This window comes from Melozone crissalis, unplaced genomic scaffold (genome assembly GCF_028551555.1).
Source record: "Melozone crissalis strain CALT ecotype California unplaced genomic scaffold, PUWL_Pcris_2 ptg000016l_1, whole genome shotgun sequence".
Lineage (NCBI taxonomy): Eukaryota > Metazoa > Chordata > Aves > Passeriformes > Passerellidae > Melozone > Melozone crissalis.
In genome coordinates, this window is record NW_026535794.1 from 604,698 (window position 1) to 626,479 (window position 21,782).

At 46.7% G+C, this 21,782-nt stretch overlaps 1 protein-coding gene across 1 annotated transcript in view; it reads right to left on the bottom strand.

Moving 5' to 3' along the window:
- SCAP (SREBF chaperone) overlaps positions 1-21,782 on the bottom strand; it is a 59,812-nt gene that overhangs the window by 18,377 nt on the left and 19,653 nt on the right. The window contains exons 3-6 of the mRNA XM_054273153.1: positions 19,769-19,895; positions 16,211-16,368; positions 2,782-3,002; positions 473-578 (exon numbers count right to left, since the gene is read on the bottom strand). Of these exons, the coding sequence (XP_054129128.1) occupies positions 473-578; positions 2,782-3,002; positions 16,211-16,368; positions 19,769-19,895 (612 nt within the window). The remainder of the gene's footprint in view (positions 1-472; positions 579-2,781; positions 3,003-16,210; positions 16,369-19,768; positions 19,896-21,782) is intronic.

Genomic DNA, 21,782 nt, shown 5'->3' on the forward strand with positions numbered 1-21,782 from the left:
ACAGGCTCAGGGAGTTCTGTTGGAGCTGGTGCTGCATTCAGAGGTCTGTGGGCCAGAATAAAGCTCTGGATCCAAACCCTCCATCAGAACTGACTCCCTTCCTCCACTATTGTCTTAAAGCTTCTCCACAGAGGGAAACCTGACATCCTCACATCCACGCAGTCCATGCCAGCTTGGCCAACAGTGCCAAAGTGTTTCCAGCAGTGCTTACTGGAAAGCCAAGCAGTCTGGGCACAAGGAACTGGGTCAAACCAGAGCCAGTGGACTGTGGCTGCCACAGGAACTCCCCTGGCAGCTCTGCTTGTGAAGGGCAGCTGAGAACTGAGACTATTTCATTACCATAAAACACAGCAAGTTTTCTCCCAGAAAAGCACCCTCAGAGATGTGAGACCCCCGAAACCCCAAGGAAAGGGGGGGCAGAGGAGCCACGAGGGAGGGGAAGCAGCAGAGCCCGGTGCCAGGGCAGCCTCACCTGGAGTCGTAGCGCTGCAGCCCCAGCGTGACGGTGTAGGACACGACGCGGCGCCGGTTGGACAGGCTGACCCCGCTGTACCTGCCAGGCAGCCCGAAGAGCAGGTCTGCAGGGACAGGGGACAGCAGGGACAGCTCAGAGACAGCGCAGGGGACAGCAGGGACAGTCACAGCACAGGGGACAGCAGGGACAGTCACAGCACAGGGGACAGCCACACACAGCGCAGGTGACAGCAGGGACAGCTCACACAGCACAGGGGACAGTCACACACAGCGCAGGGGACAGCAGGGACAGCTCACAGCACAGGGGACAGCAGGGACAGTCACAGCACAGGGGACAGCAGGGACAGCTCAGAGACAGCGCAGGGGACAGCAGGGACAGCTCACAGCACAGGGGACAGCCACACACAGCACAGGGAACAGCAGGGACAGCTCAGAGACAGCGCAGGGGACAGCAGGGACAGTCACAGCACAGGGGACAGCAGGGACAGCTCACACAGCACAGGGGACAGCAGGGACAGTTCACAGACAGCACAGGGGACAGCAGGGACAGCTCAGAGACAGCCCAGGGGACAGCAGGGACAGCTCACAGCACAGGGGACAGCAGGGACAGCCACACAGCACAGGGGACAGTCACACACAGCGCAGGGACATCAGGGACAGCCACGCACAGCACAAGGGGGGCACAGCTGTCCCCTGCCAGCAGCCCCAGCAGGAATGGCTGCTCTCATCCCATAGGGTGCCCCATGCTCTGGGCAGAGCCCATGGGTGGGTCACACCTGGAGCAGCTCCACATACAGAGAGCTCATACTGAGACATAAACTTGAAGGAATTTAGAGATTTTAGAGGAGCTAAGATTTTAGTTAGAGATAAAGCTTTATTGGAGCTAATTAAAACAAGTGGGGAGGCCTTGATGAAGTTAAGAGTTAGTAGTTAGCTAATAACTGATTGCTTGTCCACACAATGTTTGGTTAGCTGGGTTTATAATGAAGAATATAAAAACTGAAAAATAGCTTTTAGGAACATAAGACAATTGTAGGGCTCCTCTCTTCTGAAACCAATTGGAGATGGGGAATGGGAGTTCTACCAAGGGTTCATTTGTCATATTTGCATTGAAAAGGTAGAAAGGTCAGAATGAGGAAGATTTCATTTACTTCCTCATTGTGGGACCCCTCCCCATGAAAGGGACCACCAACCCATTTCAAGGAACAAACTACTCATGCTCAATAGCTTTTGAACTAATTACCATATGAAGTGGGGTATGGGATGTACCAAAGTTATGAAAATGTATTTGTATTTTGGGTATTCAATACTTGTACAGATAAAAGGACTCTGTAATCACCTGCAAATGGCAGTGTGTATTTGGGAGTTATCACAATGAACATTCACTTTCTAACTTTAAACTGTCAGAGAGATTTTGGATATCCATACCAGATCAATATCCATACTGGGAATGGGATGTACCAAAGTTATCAATGTCTATTTGTATTTTGGGTATTCAATACTTGTACAGATAAAAGGACTCTGTAATCACCTGTAAATGGCAGTGTATATTTGGGAGCTATCCCACAATAAACACACACTTTCTAACTTTAAACTGTAAGAGGGTTTTTGTGCCATCACAGTTGGATATCAGTACTAGATCAATATCCATATTTTTTTAAATAAATCAACACACTGGGTGCTCAAAAGCAGCCTTTAAAGCAAACTTCCCTTAGGGTTAGAAATCCCTTTTCAGACACGTAACACAGTACATCACACACTGCCAGATCTCTGAGGCTCCTTTAAAACCAAAGGACCAACCTGTGTTTAAAGCAGCATTTCCTCTGGCACTATGGAACCATTAACAACCCCACACATGGGCACAGGTTTCTTTATAACTGAGAGGTAAAAATAGTTTTATAATATCCATTATGATATCCATTATGGTCTCCATTGTCAGCCCGGGCTGTGTGCAAGGAACTGGAACACACAATGGAGCAGATGAACGGTGATTTATCTGTGACAATGAGGCAGCCTTTAAGTGTGACAGAGGGAAAAGCCAGGCTGGAGCTCGTGTAGAGTGAGAGGAACAAAACCCTGCTATTTTTACCTGCAGAAAGAAGCCTGACTGAGTGATTCACTTCTCACAAATACAGATCAGGGCTCCAATACACATATGAAATGAGAGACAACAAAGAGCGGGCAGCTTCGGCTGCTGTGAATGAAAAAATCCTGCCCAAACTGGCACCATCAGCAATTCCAGTGCTGGCATTAGTGAGGATGGAATAACAACGAAGCTGCAGGCAGCTCTCAGCCTGCCTGGCTCACCTTTGAGAGTGGCTGACGTCTGCAAGGTCTTTGGCTCATGCTGGTGGATGGTTTTGATGATATCTGGGTCGGCGTTGAAGCGCTCGCGGTCGTTCTGCCAGAAGTTCCCTGGGGACAGCAGCAGGCAGCCGTGCTCTGGGAGCAGGTTCCTCAGCTTCCTGAGGCCGGGCAGCAGGTCTGTCACCTGCAGGCACAGCTCCTCCAGGCTCCTGACCCCGGAGCTGAAAGGCAAACACGGTGATGAGGGACCCCAAGCGTGGGGAGAGGAGCGTGCCAGGGACCTGCACCAGGTGTGGCTGCTCTCCTCCTCACAGCTGAGAGCAGGCTGGGCTCCCTGGCCCCACAGCTTTAATTCCTCACAGCTGAGAGCAGGCTGGGCTCCCTGGCCCCACAGCTTTAACTCCTCACAGCTGAGAGCAGGCTGGGCTCCCTGGCCCCACAGCTTTAATTCCTCACAGCTGAGAGCAGGCCGGGCTCCCTGCAGCTGTGAACAGGCCACAGAGCCCCACCAGCATCCCTGGGGCCGCCAGGCCCCACAGCTTTAATTCCTCACAGCTGAGAGCAGGCTGGGCTCCCTGGCCCCACAGCTTTAACTCCTCACAGCTGAGAGCAGGCTGGGCTCCCTGGCCCCACAGCTTTAATTCCTCACAGCTGAGAGCAGGCCGGGCTCCCTGCAGCTGTGAACAGGCCACAGAGCCCCACCAGCATCCCTGGGGCCACCAGGCCCCACAGCTCTCGCTCCTCACTCATCTCTGGTACCACACTTTCACTTCTACATTTAGGACACTTCCACCCGACAGAGAAACTCTCTCTGGAATTCTGCCAGACCTCAAACCCCTCTGTGCGCCTCTCTCCACACGCTGTACAGGAGTCCTGGCCAGCCTTCCTGAGGTAGATCCATTGAGGTGCCCTAAAATGCACTCAGTGTTCTGTCTGCACCTGGGGTGGTGTTTCCCCAATTCCTCTGCATTGTGGGGAAAGGAACATTTCCTGAGAGGTTCAGAATGCACAAAGGTGGAACTGCAGTGAACTGGAACCTGTGTCTGGCATCATCCTTAGCAATAACTAATTCAAGCAAGACCCAGGGTGGGTGTAAAACTGGTGGGAAGTGTCCTGGGTTGTCAGATATGTGCGTATTCTATTTGCCATCTGTTAAAGGTGGGGCAGTTCTCTGCTGTTCATTGGGCAGTTTCCTTTATCTCTCCCCCAGCCAACCCTCCCTCCAGGAGATCTCTGCTGTCCATGGCCACTGAGTGTCCCTGCAGGGCTGAGCCAATCCCAGCATCCCATGGGGAGACGCTGCGCCCAGGGGAGGAGCCAAGCATTCCTACTGGATACAATCTAAGGTTTGGGACATTCCTACCTGGATATAATCTGAGGTTTCAAGCATTCCTCCCTGGCTCCAATCTGAGCCTGGCACAGCACAGCAGCCTTTGCCCCCTGCACTGCCAGAGGAGCAGCTTTCTGCTGCCCTGCATGGGCAGAGGGAGCCCAGGCCCATCTGCAGCAGCCCTGGAGCTGCAGAGGAAAACTCCCCCCTTGTGCAGGATCCCTGCTGCAGCAGAGCCACAGCTGGCACTGCAGGAGGGCTGAGCCCCCCTGGGATGGGGCTGGGACACCCCCTGACACACAGGGGGCAGGGACTGCTCTGACTCTGGCTGTGGTTTTTTGGGGTTTTTGGGTTTTTTTTTCCTTTTTGTTGTTGTTGTTGGTTGGTTGGTTGGGTTTTTGTTAATGTTTTTTTTGTTTGTTTTGGTTTGGTTTTTTGGTTTTCTTGGCTTTTTTTTTTTGGGTTTTTGTTATTGTTTTTTTGTTTTCTTTTTTTCTTTTTTTTGGTTTGTTTTTTTGGTTTTTTGTTTGTACTATCGCATTTTTATTTTTGCATATAAAATATAACTAAACAGTTCTTTACCTTTCCTAGTAAAAAACTGTTATTCCTACTCCCATCTCTTTGCCTGAGAGCCTTTTAATTTCAAAATTCTGACAATTCAGAGGGAGGGGATTGACATTTTCCATTCCAGAGGAGACTCCAGACAGCAGGGCCAGTGCCAGAGCAGCTGTGGGTCAGAGCAGTGTGAGAGGCCATGCCTGCTCTCCCAGTGGGACAGGAGCTGCGTTTCTGACTGACACACACCCCACAGCACTCCCCCAGACCAGAAACCTTCTGTGCATTGCCCTGTTAAAGGACAGCCTTTGACATTTTTCACTGACACTGGAGCTCAGGCCTCTTTAATTACTCCCAAGGGTGGTGAAAAGCTGAACTTGGGTTTTAAAAATAGAGAAGTTCATTTAACTGGCTTTAATGGGAAAAGTATTCTCTGTTACACCTCCAAAGTGTGTTCATGGTTACCTGGGGAAAAGGGAATAACTTCACACACATTTGTGATGGCAGATCATGAAGAAATGTTTTAGGATATGACATTCTTAAAGGGAAACTTTGTAATTACCAACCAGGGATCTTTGGTCTTTTGGACCCAACAAAACTCCAGGGAAATCTTCCTGGGAAAGATAAGAAAATCAGTCTCAAAAAGGGCTCCAGTTTTACCTGTTCCTAACATTAAACAGCACCCTGTGCCTCCTGCAGCCAAACAAGGCATAAATGAAGTAAGTAAAGATTTAGAACAAAGGGCCATTACATCCAGGATGCATTCACCATTCCCCTGCTTGACAGGTGATAAAAGGAGACAGGAGCTGGCATTCAGCAGTTGATTATCAAAGCTTGATGCTGACACGGAACCACTCCCTGCAGCAGCCCCAAATGGTGCAGGGCTCTTCTGCAGGCTCTGCACACAAAGGGGAGGCAGCCTGGCGTGGAAAAGATGGGTTTGATGGTTTCTTCCCAGTTCAGGAAGAAGATAAACCCAGACCTGCATTCACTGGGGAAGGAACAATCCACCTTCAACCTCAGGGACTGATGCACTCACCCAGCACAGCACACAGCACTTCAGCTGAACTCCAACACTTCAGGTAGGAGCACAGATTTACCATAAATTGGTGGGAGGTGAGGAGGAAAGTGCAGTAAGAACAAGAGCACAGGACATCCAGAACAGATTAACAGGGAGGGGATAGAAGTGCCCTCAGCTCAGAGCCCAGCCCCTCTAAAGAGGTGGAATTCCTGGGAACCTGGGGGCAGCAGGCCAAGCTGGAATCCCACATAAAACAAAATTAGATGCTATATCTAGCCCCACTACTGACAAGGAGCCTCAAAAGACACTTTGGGATACTGCAGAAATCACATTACTGGATTTTCTATAGTAGCAAGACCCTTGTACACATTAATGAGGAAAATCCAAACCTGGGAATGGCCTGACAGCCACAAACAGGCTTTGCAAACACTGATAGAGGAGTTAAAGCATCAATCACTGGGGCCAGCTCATCCCAGTGATCTGAAACCGCTGAATGGGATTTTGTGAACAGGGGGCTCACTGTGATGTGTCTAGGATGTTTAGCCTAGGATGGTCACAAGTTCTTGGTTGCAGGACAGTGTATAACTTCCTAACACAATGGACAGTTCCACAGAGTATGTTTTGATTTTCTAACCTATCATTTCACTTTTTTGTACTGCAATATGGATACTTTTGCCCAATAAGGTCTGATTACATGTACACACATATGTCCCTATTATAATATCTAAACTCTTTATTCTATTACAATCACATTACTACATTACTGTACTATAAAACCCTTTATTATCTTATCTAATGTGTCAATATCTTATCTAATATGTTAATATCTAATGAGTTTCTTGCTTACTATTACTTACTTACTTCTTACTAAGGCCTATTCTTACTTATAACTATAGAAACACTTATAACTATAGAAACATAACTATAGAAACATAACTTATGTAAAGTTATAGATATATATCACTTATAGAAACATAAGTTGATGATTTCTCTGTTTGATGTCTGTGTACCTTGCTTTCACATCAATTTAGGCTTCTTCTAAGGCTGTAAATGGCATTATTTTGTGTTTATGAGGATTTCTATCTCTCTGATTCCCCAGGAAAGGAGGCTTGGCAGAAGGAAGGTGGGGAGTGGTTGCTGTTACAGGCTCAGTCCCATGGGCAGATCCACACAGGATGGGTCAGAGCTCAGAAAGTGACCAAACTTCACAGACAACAAGGTGACCAGCTGCCAAAAATCAGAAAAACTGATCCACAGGAAGCTGCACAGCTCTGGTATGGACTGGGTGGGTGGTTACACTCAAATGAGCGCACACTGCACAAAAATCTCTATTTTTTGGAGCACAAAGCAGGGGCTGGCACTGACCAGGAAGATGTGTCCAGGCATTCTCACAGTGCCCCCAGTGCCAGCTGAGACCTGAACAAAATCAGCCAGACCCGGCACTGCCTTTACAGGGCAGAAGCAACAAAACACTCTGTGCCTCTGGGCCAAGGGTTTGCTAAAGCAGTGCCTTGGGCCACGTGAATCTGGCTGGGATAAAAGGTTACCCTCTGTGTTATGTCAGATAATATATTTATTATAATAAATATTATTATTTATTATATTTATAATAATATCATATTATAATAAATATAATAAATTACAATATAAATATAATAAATTACAATATAAATATCATATTATAATAAATATAATAAATTACAATATTATATAAATATAATAAATTACAATATAAATAATCAGACATAAGTACAATAAATAAATAAATAAATAAGATATTATTTATTTTATATGTGTGTTTGTATATGTACCTCAATCTACATCAATACAAGTAAAATTATTTGTTTGGATTGCCCTCAGCTACTATGAATGTTCTGGATTTAATGCTAGACCTTGTCACTCTAACTTTTTTTATCAGTAATCATTATGTATATCTATATCATATAGATATATATATAATATAATTTTTTAAATAGATATATATATCTAATTACATTTATATAATGTGTATATATATAAATATACATTATATGTATATGTATAATTTACAATATATAAAATTTATATAATGTGTATATAATAATTTAATATATAAATATATACATATTTATATATACATACTATATATATCTCTATATCATATATATATAATGATATAGACCCTATATATATCTATATATATCTAAATCATTATATATATCTATGTGAAAAATGCATATGATATGAGTGGCTCTTTGCAAATATTAAAATTAATACTGTATATGTTCTTTTGGAAAGTTTTTCTGTATTAATCTCGTTTAAGCAGTGCTGTATTAATCTCTTTAAGTATTGTGGTAAATATTGTTTTTAAGCTATAGCATAACATTAAAATAGAAACTATGTGATGTAAGATACTTTTTTTGTAACTAGCTCAAGGAATGGAAAAGAATCAAGAAATTCTTTGTATAGAGATAACAGCACAGACACCAAGATCCCAAGAGAAGAATTATTGCCACCTTATTGGGAAAGCCCAGACTTTGAGGGACCAAGAAAACTGATTTACAAGATGGGGGAGGAAGCTGAAATTAAGCAGAAACACCCTGGTTTGAAAGGAATGTTTGAATCATGTATGAGATCTATGAATATGCAAGAGGCTATTGCTTTTAAAGGTTAATCCTTTGTTGGCAAGGGGCGCTTTGTGGCAGAGTGCCAGGCACCCAGACATCTGTAATTCTTTGCTTTTTATTGTCTCTTACTGTCCTAATTTTATTACTATTCTTATTATTATTTTATTGCTATTTTATTACTAATAAACTTTAGAATTTTAACACAAGTGATTGGTGTTTTTCACAATCTATATATCTATACACACATATATATAAATATAATAAATATAATAAATAACTGCTATGGACCAACAGGTTTCATGAGCTCTCCTGAGCCCTGTGTCTCTCTGAACAGCTCCAGATGACAAAATTGATGATTTCAGGGCAGCTGACAGGGGCAAAGCCAGCCATGCTGAGGGCAGCCCAGCCTGAGGTGGTGCCTGTGGCTCCGAGGGCAGCTGAGACCCGGTGTTAATGTTCTGTGGGTTCTGACCCCGTGTCCTGTGGGTTCTGACCCAGTGTTCTTGTGGGTTCTGACCCAGTGTTAATGTGGCTGTGGGTTCTGACCCAGTGTTCTGTGGGTTCTGACCTGATGTTCTGTAGGTTCTGATCCAATTTTCTGTGGGTTAAAACCCGATGTCCTCTGGATTCTGACCCGGTGTTCTCTGGGTTCTGACCCGACGTTCGGGTGGCTCTGGGTTCTAACCTGATGTTCAGGTAGCTGTGGGTTCTGACCCGATGGTCTGTGGGTTCTGACCTGATGTTCTGTGGGTTCTAACCCGACATTCAGTGGGTTCTGACCCAGTGTTCTCTGGGTTCTGACTCGATGGTCTGTGGGTTCTAACCCAGTGTTCTCTGGAGTCTGACCCAGTGTTCTGTGGGTTCTAACCCAGTGTTCTATGGGTTCTGACCTGATGTTCTGTGGGTTCTGACCCAGTGCTCTCTGGAGTCTGACCCAGTGTTCTCTGGGTTCTAACGTGGTGTTCTGTGGGTTCTGACTCGATGTTCTGTGGGTTATAACCTAGTGTTCTGTGGGTTCTGTTCTGGTGGCTGTGGGTCCTGACCCGATGTTCTGTGGGTTCTGACCTGATGTTCTCTGGGTTCTAACCTGGTGTTCTGTGGGTTCTGGCCCAGTGTTCTGTGGGTTCTGACCCGATGTTCTCTGGGTTCTAACCCAATGTTCTATGGGTTCAAATCCGGTGTTCTGTGGGTTCTGATCCGATGTTCAGGGTGGCTCTGGGTTCTAACAGCACCAGGAGCCCCCGATGGAGGCTCCGCTTCACACCCCGGCTCCAGTCCGTGTTTTGCTCCCAACCAGCGGGCCCGGCCGCCCCAGGGCGCCCTCGTGTGGCGGCGGCCGGAACTGCACCGAACCGCGACTCCGGTAACGCCGCGGCTCACCGGGCCGGGGCACCCCGCAAACCAGGGACGGGCACGGACACCCCCGGAAACTGCAGCTCTGGGCACAGGGAGCACTGCACAGGCAGGGACTGACCCATGGAGTCACTGACAGACTGCAGGGCATGAATAAAGGCAGCTCTGGGCACAGGAGCACTGCACTGACCCATGGAGTCACTGACAGACTGCAGGGAATGAATAAAGGCAGCTCTGGGCACAGGAGCACTGCACTGACCCATGGAGTCACTGACAGACTGCAGGGCATGAATAAAGGAGCTCTGGGCACAGGAGCACTGCACTGACCCATGGAGTCACTGACAGACTGCAGGGAATGAATAAAGGAGCTCTGGGCACAGGAGCACTGCACTGACCCATGGAGTCACTGACAGACTGCAGGGAATGAATAAAGGAGCTCTGGGCACAGGAGCACTGCACTGACCCATGGAGTCACTGACAGACTGCAGGGAATGAATAAAGGAGCTCTGGGCACAGGAGCACTGCACTGACCCATGGAGTCACTGACAGACTGCAGGGAATGAATAAAGGAGCTCTGGGCACAGGAGCACTGCACTGACCCATGGAGTCACTGACAGACTGCAGGGAATGAATAAAGGAGCTCTGGGCACAGGAGCACTGCACTGACCCATGGAGTCACTGACAGACTGCAGGGCATGAATAAAGAAGCTCTGGGCACAGCAGCACTGCACTGACCCATGGAGTCACTGACAGACTGCAGGGAATGAATAAAGGAGCTCTGGGCACAGGGAGCACTGCACAGGCAGGGACTGACCCATGGAGTCACTGACAGACTGCAGGGAATGAATAAAGGAGCTCTGGGCACAGGGAGCACTGCACAGGCAGGGACTGACCCATGGAGTCACTGACAGACTGCAGGGAATGAATAAAGAAGCTCTGGGCACAGGAGCACTGCACTGACCCATGGAGTCACTGACAGACTGCAGGGAATGAATAAAGAAGCTCTGGACACAGGAGCACTGCACTGACCCATGGAGTCACTGACAGACTGCAGGGAATGAATAAAGAAGCTCTGGGCACAGGGAGCACTGCACTGACCCATGGAGTCACTGACAGACTGCAGGGCATGAATAAAGGAGCTCTGGGCACAGGAGCACTGCACTGACCCATGGAGTCACTGACAGACTGCAGGCCATGAATAAAGAAGCTCTGGACACAGGAGCACTGCACTGACCCATGGAGTCACTGACAGACTGCAGGGAATGAATAAAGGAGCTCTGGGCACAGGAGCACTGCACTGACCCATGGAGTCACTGACAGACTGCAGGGAATGAATAAAGGAGCTCTGGACACAGGAGCACTGCACTGACCCATGGAGTCACTGACAGACTGCAGGGAATGAATAAAGAAGCTCTGGACACAGGAGCACTGCACTGACCCATGGAGTCACTGACAGACTGCAGGGAATGAATAAAGAAGCTCTGGGCACAGGAGCACTGCACTGACCCATGGAGTCACTGACAGACTGCAGGGCATGAATAAAGGAGCTCTGGGCACAGGGAGCACTGCACTGACCCATGGAGTCACTGACAGACTGCAGGGAATGAATAAAGAAGCTCTGGGCACAGGGAGCACTGCACTGACCCAGCTGCTGTGGCAGAAGCTGCAGCACTGAGGAGCTCTGCGGTGACAATCACTGCATGGTTACGTTCAGAACTCTTGGGAAGGATGGAAGTTTGACAAGAATGTCTCACAGATGTGTGTGCTTGGCAGAAAGATTTTGGAATGTGCAACCTGATGGAGGAATAGAGATGGAAGCAAGTTTTGATATAGAAGAAAAGAATTGCTGGGCCAGTCTCACTGGATAACCAAGGAGGCAAAGTGTATGTTAGTTAGAAGGGGTTTTTATGGCTTAGAGCAAAGGATAAACCCACCTCAAACAAGAAGTTTTTACCAAGCAGAAAGATAGCACTGGCAAACAAGTCAGCAAAGTTGCAAATAGAAAAAAAGTCTCAGAATTTTCCACTGCAAGAAAACTGAAAAACAACTTCTAGCTTAAACTGTAATCTACTAACTTTTAGTGATTGGAGAACAGTAACATGAATAAAGTAATTACAGTAGTTATGATAGGCTATAGGTAAAAGTTAAGGTATAGATTGGTTGTGCTGTATGAAGATGCTCAGCAAAGGAAAGTATATAATGCATTGTAACCAAAAGAAAAGTATATAATGCATTGTAACCAAAAGAAAATTATAAAATGCAATGTAACCAAAACCAAAGGGTCTCCAGGCCTGCCTGCTGACAGCTGTAGGCACAGCTCTGTCACCCACAAGCCTGGACTCTTGGATGGAATAAACTGCACTTTGTATACAATAAACTGCATTTTGTAGAGCCCCTGCAGTCCCACATCCCTAATTCAGGCTCTTACAGAACAATGTCCTTAATTGCACAGCACCCTGATCTGTCAGCCACCCCAACAGCTCCCAACAGAGACTGCAAAGGAAAAAGGAAAAATGAGAATTTCACACCAAATTTATTTTCCAGAGGCCTTCCTCCAGCTGGAGTGATGCTCCCTCTGGTAGGACTGACAGCCCAGATCTGCACAGTGGTGAAATCTTGCTCATTATTGCTAAGGTACCAGAGCATTTGAGCTTTCAGCTGTTTGGATTAATATTTGCTATGGTCTGTGCCAGTGGTTTTGCAGTGGATATGAGTCATTGCTTCACAATGCTCATCTCTTCACTCCGGCTGTCACAGGGGGTGGAAAACATTTCCCCTGAATGTAACTTGAATTTTCATACGACTCTGGAATCAGCTTTGTGCACCTCTTCCCATCTCCTTGGGGTAAGGTATGAGATTCCCCATTGCAGCAGGTGGGAACAATTTGAGTTTCATCCCAGCTGTGATCCTCTGTGGCTACAACCAGATTGTTCTGTGCTACACACACATTTGGCCAGGTTATTGGTCAGGTTAGAAGTATCTAACACTTGACATGGTGAGCAAGGACACGTGAAATGCTGAACTTCACTGAGGAGCACTGGGCTAAGAACTGTGAATGTAAGGGGAGTCACTGACCCATCACCCAACTCCTCCAATCACTGCAACTGAGAAATCAACTCCAGGAGCTTTTCTTGCATCCTCAGTTGCATCCCACCTTTCCTATGATTTTAACATGAGGGGAACATCCTCATCCACACAGACTGGTAACAATACAGGTAAAATTACTTGTTTGGGTTGTCCTCAGCTACCATGAACACTCTGCACTTAATGCTATACCTTGTCACTGTAGCTTTTTATTTATCAGTAATCATTATGTATCCATATCTACATCTATCTATTATCTATCTATCTATCCATCCATCCATCCATCCATCTATTATCTATCAATATATTTAATCTATATATCTATCATCTATCTAATTATCCATCCATCCATCCATCCATCATCCATTCATCCATCCATCCATCCAGATTCCTTTGCCAGCTTTAACACAGGCACCTCCACATCTGCAGTGTTTATGTTGTAAATAAGTAAGTTATGCCCTAACCTACTGGCACTTCTTCAGTTTTGTACTGGGGAGCGTTTGTGATGAACACCTTCCATCTGTGATTTCCTGTCTGTTTAATAAATAATTCACTTTATAAAGACATGTCGTTTGCCATCACCAGAGCACGTGGGCCAGAGGGAGTCCTTAAATTCAAACTGCTGCCAAAGTCTGAGGCTAAAGGCCTGCTTGGCTCTGGCCCATCTCAGGAAGGTGCTTCAGGATGGCAAATGAACTGCAGCCTCTGAAAGGTCCCTCTCCAGAAGAGATTCCTCCTATGATAACTACAAACAACGAGCACAGCCATTCAGAAATGCTGATCTGCCTTTGGAACACTCCCTGCACAATGTGCACCCTGTGGCTCACGGCAGGACACCTGGACAAGGCTCAAGGACAGCAATGGAAAACACACTTCCAAAAAATGGTGTTTATGGGGACCAAAGCTTTGGGGGTGAACATTACAGGAATGCAGGGATGGCTCCAGGAGGAGCAGATGACCCCGGTTTGGATTTTATCAGCTCCGGAATGTGGCAGAGATAAGAGCTCATGCTGCAGATAAGGCCAGGGCCATTCCAGGCTGCCATCCCTGTCCCTGGGGGATGCTGAGGGTGCACAGTGACACCAAACCCACAGCTGGGGCAAGGCACAGACCCAGGGCACTCCTGACCTTTACACAGATCAGTGCAGCCAGTGGAAACACACCCAGGGTACCCTTAACACCTACACCTGCCCAGGGACACTTAACAACCTGCAGCTCCCTCCTGGAATATAAAATAATATCAAAGATACATAACAGAATAGAAAAGAATAGAAAATAGAACACAAAACAAGCCAGTTTGCATGTAAAAAAATTATTCCTCTCAGCTTTGTTACCGGCAACAAACAAGAACTTCATTATGACTTTTGAGGTAATTGCAGACTTTATCTCAAAATTAGATGTTTCCTGAAATATCTGGATGCATCCCCAAAAAGGTAACCTTGCCCCAAGGTTTAGGTCTAAATGCTGAAGTAATTTTCTCCTGGTGGTGTGAAGAATAATAACAAAAGTAATAATTTTGTTTCTGTGTTGCATCAGTGCTCATCAAGGGCAATGCCAGGGGAGATAATGAGAATACAATGAGAAGACAAGGGAGATAATGAGAGCACAGCACAGGCCTGGGAGCTCGTTGTTTCTGCCTGGAATTGGCAACAATGATTATCCCACAGGATAAGGGGGAGAGAACACGGCCACAAGGTCAGTGCCAAGGCTGGGGGAGCTGCCAGGGAGGGGAAAACTGAGGAAATCTGAAAAGCAAAAATGGCATTTCTGAAACATGACCTCCGAGGGCAGCAGCTGGGGGTGAAGGAGGGGTCCCCAAAAGGACAAATCATCAGCTAAATTCATCATTAAATGACGAATTTAATTCCCTTTCTGTTAACAGCACAAAGATAAAGACCCCACATGGGAGTAAGAAAGAATTTCTGTTTCCAGGTGGGGTCTTGTCAGCTGTAAAGTACAGAGGGGACATGGGGACATTAATAAATCACCTCTTATTGTGCAAAACTGATGTGAGTGGGCACAAAAAACAGACTTGTGATCTCAGAGAGGTTTCAGGAAAAGCCTTTCCATGGAAAACACCCCAAAAGTGGGACTCCCCTGACAATCTGTGTGTGGCTCTGCTCTCCCACCTTCAGGAATGTCCCACTGCCACCAGCAGGACCAGGATGGCACCTGGAGTGCTGAGCCTGTCACCTGTGAGCCTTCTGTTTGGCTTTTTTCTTTTTGGCTTCAGAGCTTTCTGTTTGGATTTTAACAATCAAGGGGCAGGGCTGGGCAGGGGGAGCTGCCCTGGAAACTCCTGGGAGCTGAGGAAAGCTGCTGTTGTACAAAGGCTGCAACAGGATAAAGCAAAGCAGGTACAAACTGGTCCTAAAAACAGCCAAAGAAAGCCAGGAGAAGGTTCCTCAGCAGGAGATTGCAGCAGTGGCCCAGAAGCCCCTGTGATGTGGAGCTGGAGTGGTGGTGAGGGCACTCTGAGACACCTGTACCACCTCACAGGCCCCTCTGGGCTCTGAACAGAGAATTCCTGAGCATTTCACAGGGAATGCTCCAGCACAGGTGTGAGCTGCCCCACGTGCAGGATGGATCCCACCTGTAGGACACTACCAGCTCCTGCCCAGCCCTGGGGCAGCCCTCTGCGGCCAGGTGTTGCTGTGATTTCAGGGTTTACCCCAGAACCCCTGGGTTCCTCCCCTGACAATTCCCTCCCAGGTGTGTCAGCCACCTCTCCTTTCCCCTCCCAGCACTGTCTGTCCGTCCTGGCATTCCAGAGTGATTGGGCAGATCCAAAGGATGCCCTCTACCCCTCGGGGGCACTGGGCCATCCAGGTGTCCTTTGTCCCTTGTACCTGGCTGGTGGCTCCCTATCCCTTCCCTCCTTCCCTCCCCCGGGTAAAAGAGTGAGCAACCACGGGCTCAGGGAGTTCTGTTGGAGCTGGTGCTGCATTCAGAGGCCTGTGGGCCAGAATAAAGCTCTGGATCCAAACCCTCCATCAGAACTGACTCCTTTCCTTCATCATTGCCTTAAAGCTTCTCCACAGAGGGAAACCTGAGGAGCAGCCCCTGTTATGGGGGGAAGCTCCATCCCAGCACCACCAGAGCTCCTGCGGGCCTGGCCTTGTCCCCACAGGCCCAGCTGCAGCACCCAGCCAGCCCAAAGTGTCTGTGGGGTGAAACACCACACACCCAGCCAGCCAAAAGTGTCTGTGGGGTGAAACACCACACACCCACAGCCAAAAGTGTCTGTGGGGTGAAACACCACACATCCCACAGCCAAAAGTGTCTCTGGTTAAACACCACACACCCACAGCCAAAAGTGTCTGTGGGGTGAAACACCACACACCCACAGCCAAAAGTGTCTGTGGGGTGACACACCCCAGTGCCACTGCTGGGTTCAGCAGCCAGACGAGCCAATGCCTGTGCCATGTGCAATACTGGTGACAGCAGCAGGCAGGTGTGCCCCAGCAGCCCCGGGCTCACCTGTCCCTCAGGGCGTGGTTCCTGATCTCCTCCACCAGCGGGAAGACGCGGCCCAGCGGCGAGCGGAACGCGTCCACGGCCAGCAGCTGCTTCTGCCACGGGGACACGGTGGCCTTGACAAAGATCTGCTGGATGTAGGCCACGGGGGCACCCACGTACTGCGGGGACACGGGGCAGGGTCAGGCCGTGGCTGATCACACACACAGACACAGACACACACAGCTGCCCCAGGGTCCTCCTGGGAAGTCTCCTCAGAGAAAGAATTAAAGCAATTATTATCTCTCTCTCTGTAACTCTGTTTACAGATATGACTCTCCAGAGTGTGCTAGTCGTAGTTTGCCCGAAGATTCCTAAAAACCAATCTGTGGTGGTGTCCACACTGATCCCATGATGAGGAAAGAGATGAGAATGTTGCCTCCATGTTTCAGAAGGCTGATTTATTATTTTATGATATATATTATATTAGAAGAAAATTATATATTTAACTATACTAATATTAATATTAGTATGGTTTGATATTATAGTTTAATATTAGTATAGTTTACAGTCTATAGTTTAACTATACTATTAGTATAGTTTACTAGTTTACTATAGTATAGTTTAATTAACTATATTAATATCAATATTGATATATTAAATTTTATATATTGATAGATCAATATTTAATATTGATATATTAATATTGATATATTGATATTATTTAATAATATATTTAATATTGATATATTAAACTATACTAATATTAATATTAGTACAGTTTAATATTGATATATTAAACCATACTAAAGAATAGAAGAAAGGATTTCATCAGAAGGCTTGCAAAGAAAGAAGAGGCATGATAACAAAATGATAACAAAAGCTTGTGACTCTCAGAGAGTCTGAGTCAGCTGACTGTGATTGGCCATTCATTAGAAACAACCAACATGGACCAATCACAGATGCACCTCCTTGCATCCCAGAGCAGCAGATAATTATTGTTTTCCTTTTCCTCTGAGGCTTCTCAGCTTCTCAGGAGAAAAATTCTGGCAAAGGGATTTTTCAGAAAATATCATGGCTACACCAATCAAGTTTTAAGTCCACCATTGTTTCTATAAAACTGTAGATTTGTAATAAAAAAGTGTCTTTTCATACCTTCTAATGACAGAATCTCTGTATCAGCTTTGTCTGTTATTGTAAATGTGGACAACCCTGACGAGGGGAGAGAATGATGTATCTGACTCTATGTTCTCAGAAGGCTCATTTATTACTTTATTATATCATATTATAGTAAAGAATATAGTATACATAGTATAATATAGTATAATAAAGTGATATAATATAGTATAACTACGTGATACTACACTAAAGAATACAGAAAATATATTTAGTGAGTGCTAAAAAGATAATAATTGAAAACTCAATTGGAAAATTACTTAGAACTTCGTAATATCTCACTAGATATACCTTCCTAAACCCCTCTGGTTTTAAGCATTCCCACAACTGGGGAGCTCCCAGAGAACCAGAGCAGGAACGGTGTCACTGCCATATTTTCTGAAAAACCCCTTTGCCATGTGGAAACCCAAAGCACCAAAAATATTTCTCTGTCTGCTCTGGGAGGAGCACTGACTCTGACTCTCATTCATAGAGAAAGTTTCCTAAACTTCAAGATAGACTGGAATCCACAAGAGTGTAAAATAAATTATAGAGAGTAGCGTAAGTATATCACTTAGTGAGAAATTTAAGATTTTTAGTATATTGTAAATAAAAACAAAATAGAAAACACAGAATGTTACCCTAAGTTTCTTCTTCACACTTCTTCCTCCTTCTTTAAATAGCATTTTGTAATTAACAAAAAAAGTCTGCAATGCAAGCTCTTTAAAATCGATTATTAAGTTAAAAAAAATAATCTGTCAGCTCTTAATTAAATAGTTTAGTCTTAAAAACCTTGTAACAAAAAATTGTTAACTATTTTGTGCCTTCTAATAAAAAACTGCCAAACTCACAGTAATAAAACTGTTTTACTAAGAAAAAATAATCAACACTTGAGTCCAAACATAAGATACCATCTCAAATGCCTTCAAACCCAAAAAAAACCAACAACTAAAACCCCATAACTGCCATATTTTCTGGAAAAATCCCCTTGCCCAGGATTTCTTCTCCTGGAAAGCTGAGAAGCCTCAGAGAAAAAGGAAAACCATATTATCTCATTTCCTTCTCTGTGTTTTGCTGCTTTGGAATGTGGTTGGAGATTGTTTGTCCAACATGTGAATTATTTTTACTTAATGGCCAATCACAGTCAGGCTGTGTTGGGACTCTGGAGAGTCACAAGTTTTTATTAGTAACTTGTTAAACCTTCTGTAAATATCCTTTCTGTATTCTTTAATATAGTTTTAGTACAGCATTCTTTTATATAATATAGTAACATAAAATAATAAATCAGCCTTCTAAGAACACGGAGTCACATTCATCATTTCCTTCCTACCACAGAAGGGCTCTGCCAGACTCTGCTCTCCCTTCCCAAATCAGAGGTGGAACACGACAGGACTCAGCAGGCAAGAACAAAGGGAGTCTGGTTCTCTGCTTGTGCTGTGGGGACCTCAGAGCCGCCCAGTGCCACCCCTGCCATGGCAGGGACACCTCCACTGTCCCAGGTGCTCCAAGCCTGCCCAGCCTGGCCTGGGCACTGCCAGGGATGCAGGGGCAGCCCCAGCTGCTCTGGGCCACCGGGTGCTGGGCAGCCCAGCAGGGCCGTGTCCCCTCCCCAGTGTCCCCAGCAGGACCATGTCCCTCCCCATGTCCCCAATGTCCCCATGATGTCCCCAGCACACTCACCCAGTCAGGGCGCTCCCCGGGGGCTGTGTCCCTCCCCAGTGTCCTCAGTGTCCCCATGTCCCCAGCACACTCACCTAGTCGGGGCACTCCCTGGGCTCCCCAGGCTGCGCTCCCTGCTCCCCAGTGTCCCCATGATGTCCCCATGTCCCCAGCACACTCACCCAGTCGGGACGCTCCCCGTGCTGCATTCCCTGCTCCCCAGTGTCCCCATGTCCCCAGTGTCCCCATGTCCCCATGATGTCCCCAGCACACTCACCCAGTCGGGGCGCTCCCCGGGGGCTGTGTCCCTCCCCAGTGTCCCCATGATGTCCCCATGTCCCCAGCACACTCACCCAGTCGGGGTGCTCCCCGGGGGCTGTGTCCCTCCCCAGTGTCCCCAGTGTCCCCACGATGTCCCCATGTCCCCAGCACACTCACCCAGTCGGGGCGCTCCCCGGGGGCTGTGTCCCTCCCCATGTCCCCAGTGTCCCCACAATGTCCCCATGTCCCCAGCACACTCACCCAGTCGGGGCGCTCCCCGGGGGCTGTGTCCCTCCCCATGTCCCCAGTGTCCCCAGTGTCCCCATGTCCCCAGCACACTCACCCAGTCGGGGTGCTCCCCGGGGGCTGTGTCCCTCCCCATGTCCCCAGTTTCCCCACGATGTCCCCAGCACACTCACCCAGTCGGGGCGCTCCCCAGGGGCTGTGTCCCTCCCCAGTGTCCCCAGTGTCCCCACGATGTCCCCACGATGTCCCCAGCACACTCACCCAGTCGGGGCGCTCCCCGGGCTCCCCAGGCTGCGCCCCCTGCTCCCCGGGGGGAGCGTAGTCCTTCAGGGGGGTGCTGAACTCCACGGGGCCCGTCCCTGGCAGAGGCAGCTTCAGCAGGGGCGAGCTGGGGGGACACAACCAGGCAATGCTCACTGTGCAGGGTCATGGACACTCTTACAGGCAGAACAAATTCAATGTTTCCTGAAATATCTGAATGCGTCCCCAGAATGGTAGCCCTGCCCCAAGGCTGAGGTCTAAATGCTGAAGTAATTTTGTCCTGGTGGTATGAATAATAATAATTAAAGCAGTAATTCATATTACTTTATAAAGCAATAATAACGACAATGATAATGATAATAGTACTTTTAATAACAACGATAATAATTATTATAATTAATAATAAAACAATAGTAATAAAAGTAATAATAATGATATAAATATAAATAGTAGTAGTAGTAGTTAAACAAATGAGCAGGCCCACTTTGGCAAGCCAAGCTGTGCAGGACAGGAGGCACAGAGAGAGGGCTTTGGCTTCCATGGGACACACTGCTATCCCAGAGTCCTCCTCCCTTGGACAGGGATGGAAAAGCCCTGGGAGAGGAGAAGGGCAGACCTTGCAGGGCCTCTCCTGGATTCCTCCATCCCAGCTGGCTGTGGCAAAGCCACTCAGCATGGCCATGGCTCAGTACCTGTGCATCCCACCCAAAGCACAGACACTCCCTTGTTCCAGTGGCTGCTTCCCTGCCCCAAAGCCTTTATAGCCCTCTGCTCTTCCTCATTTAAATTCAAACTATTTCCAAAACATGTCATTAGCTTCTTTGGTCCTCAAAGCACTTTTAAGAGCAGCAGTGAAACACCAAAACTGTGAAATCTTGATCTTCTTGCTGCTTTGCCACCACAACCTCTGGTGATTGTAGCTCCTGTCCTACAACAGAGACTTTGAATTACTCAGAAATTGAGAAAATGAGGTTACAGAGAGTTTAGAATCAGATTTTTGCCCCCAAATGTTCTCAAAAGCGGCTAAAAGCAAATCAGAATGGAACTGGTGGGAAAAGCAGGGCTGCTGACACACAGAGATCCACAGTGGATCTGAACTGTCAGCACCAAACTGAACTGGAGATCAGAACTTCAGTCTTTTTGTGGCCCTACAATTCCTGATATATTTTCCTGTTTGGAGATGAATCTTGTGGCAATACTGACACAATAAAGAGAAAGGCCTTGGAATTGTTCTCCTGCAAGGCTCTGCCCCCTTCATTAGGGATTGCTTGGATCATCAAAGGCCGTGGAGGAACAAGCAGCATCTAAACACAAGGCTTCAGAGAGAACAACAAACAGCTGGAAAAGAACAAGGAAATCAGAAGCCAAGCTTGTCAGATTTGCTCTTTATTGCTCTGACAGAAATACCTCTAATTATTAGCATTTCCTTCAGCAAGGGCAGGGAAGAGAAAAGGAACAATAAGACCAAGCATAAGTGATAAACAAAGCAGAGCACGTTCCACAGATGATTGAGGAGGAATTGTTTTCTCCCTAAATGATTTCAGTGTCGGCAGCTGTGTCCAGAAATCCAAGGAAAGCACTTGAGATTCACAGAAGGTGCTTCTGCAGAGGGGTATTCCCTGTGAGTCACCCGTGAGCTGGGAGGAGTCAAAATAAATGTTCTTGTAGAATTTGAACCATTTTCAATCGGAAAATTCTGTCTGTATCCTTTCTCTATTCTTTAGATAGCATAGTATTATATACTATAATATAGTATATATTATATACTGTATTGGGTTTAGTATAGTATAATAATATAATAATGTAGTATAATGTAGTATAGTACGCTATAGTATGATATAGTATGGTATGATATGATAGGATATGGTATATCCTTATATATTCTAATATAATTCAATTGGTCTGATTGTGGAGTCAGCTCAGATTTAGTCTGACTGTGGAATCAGCTCAGATTTAATTCAGATTTGGTCTGATTGTGGAGTCAGTTCAGATTTAATTCAGATCTGGTCTGACT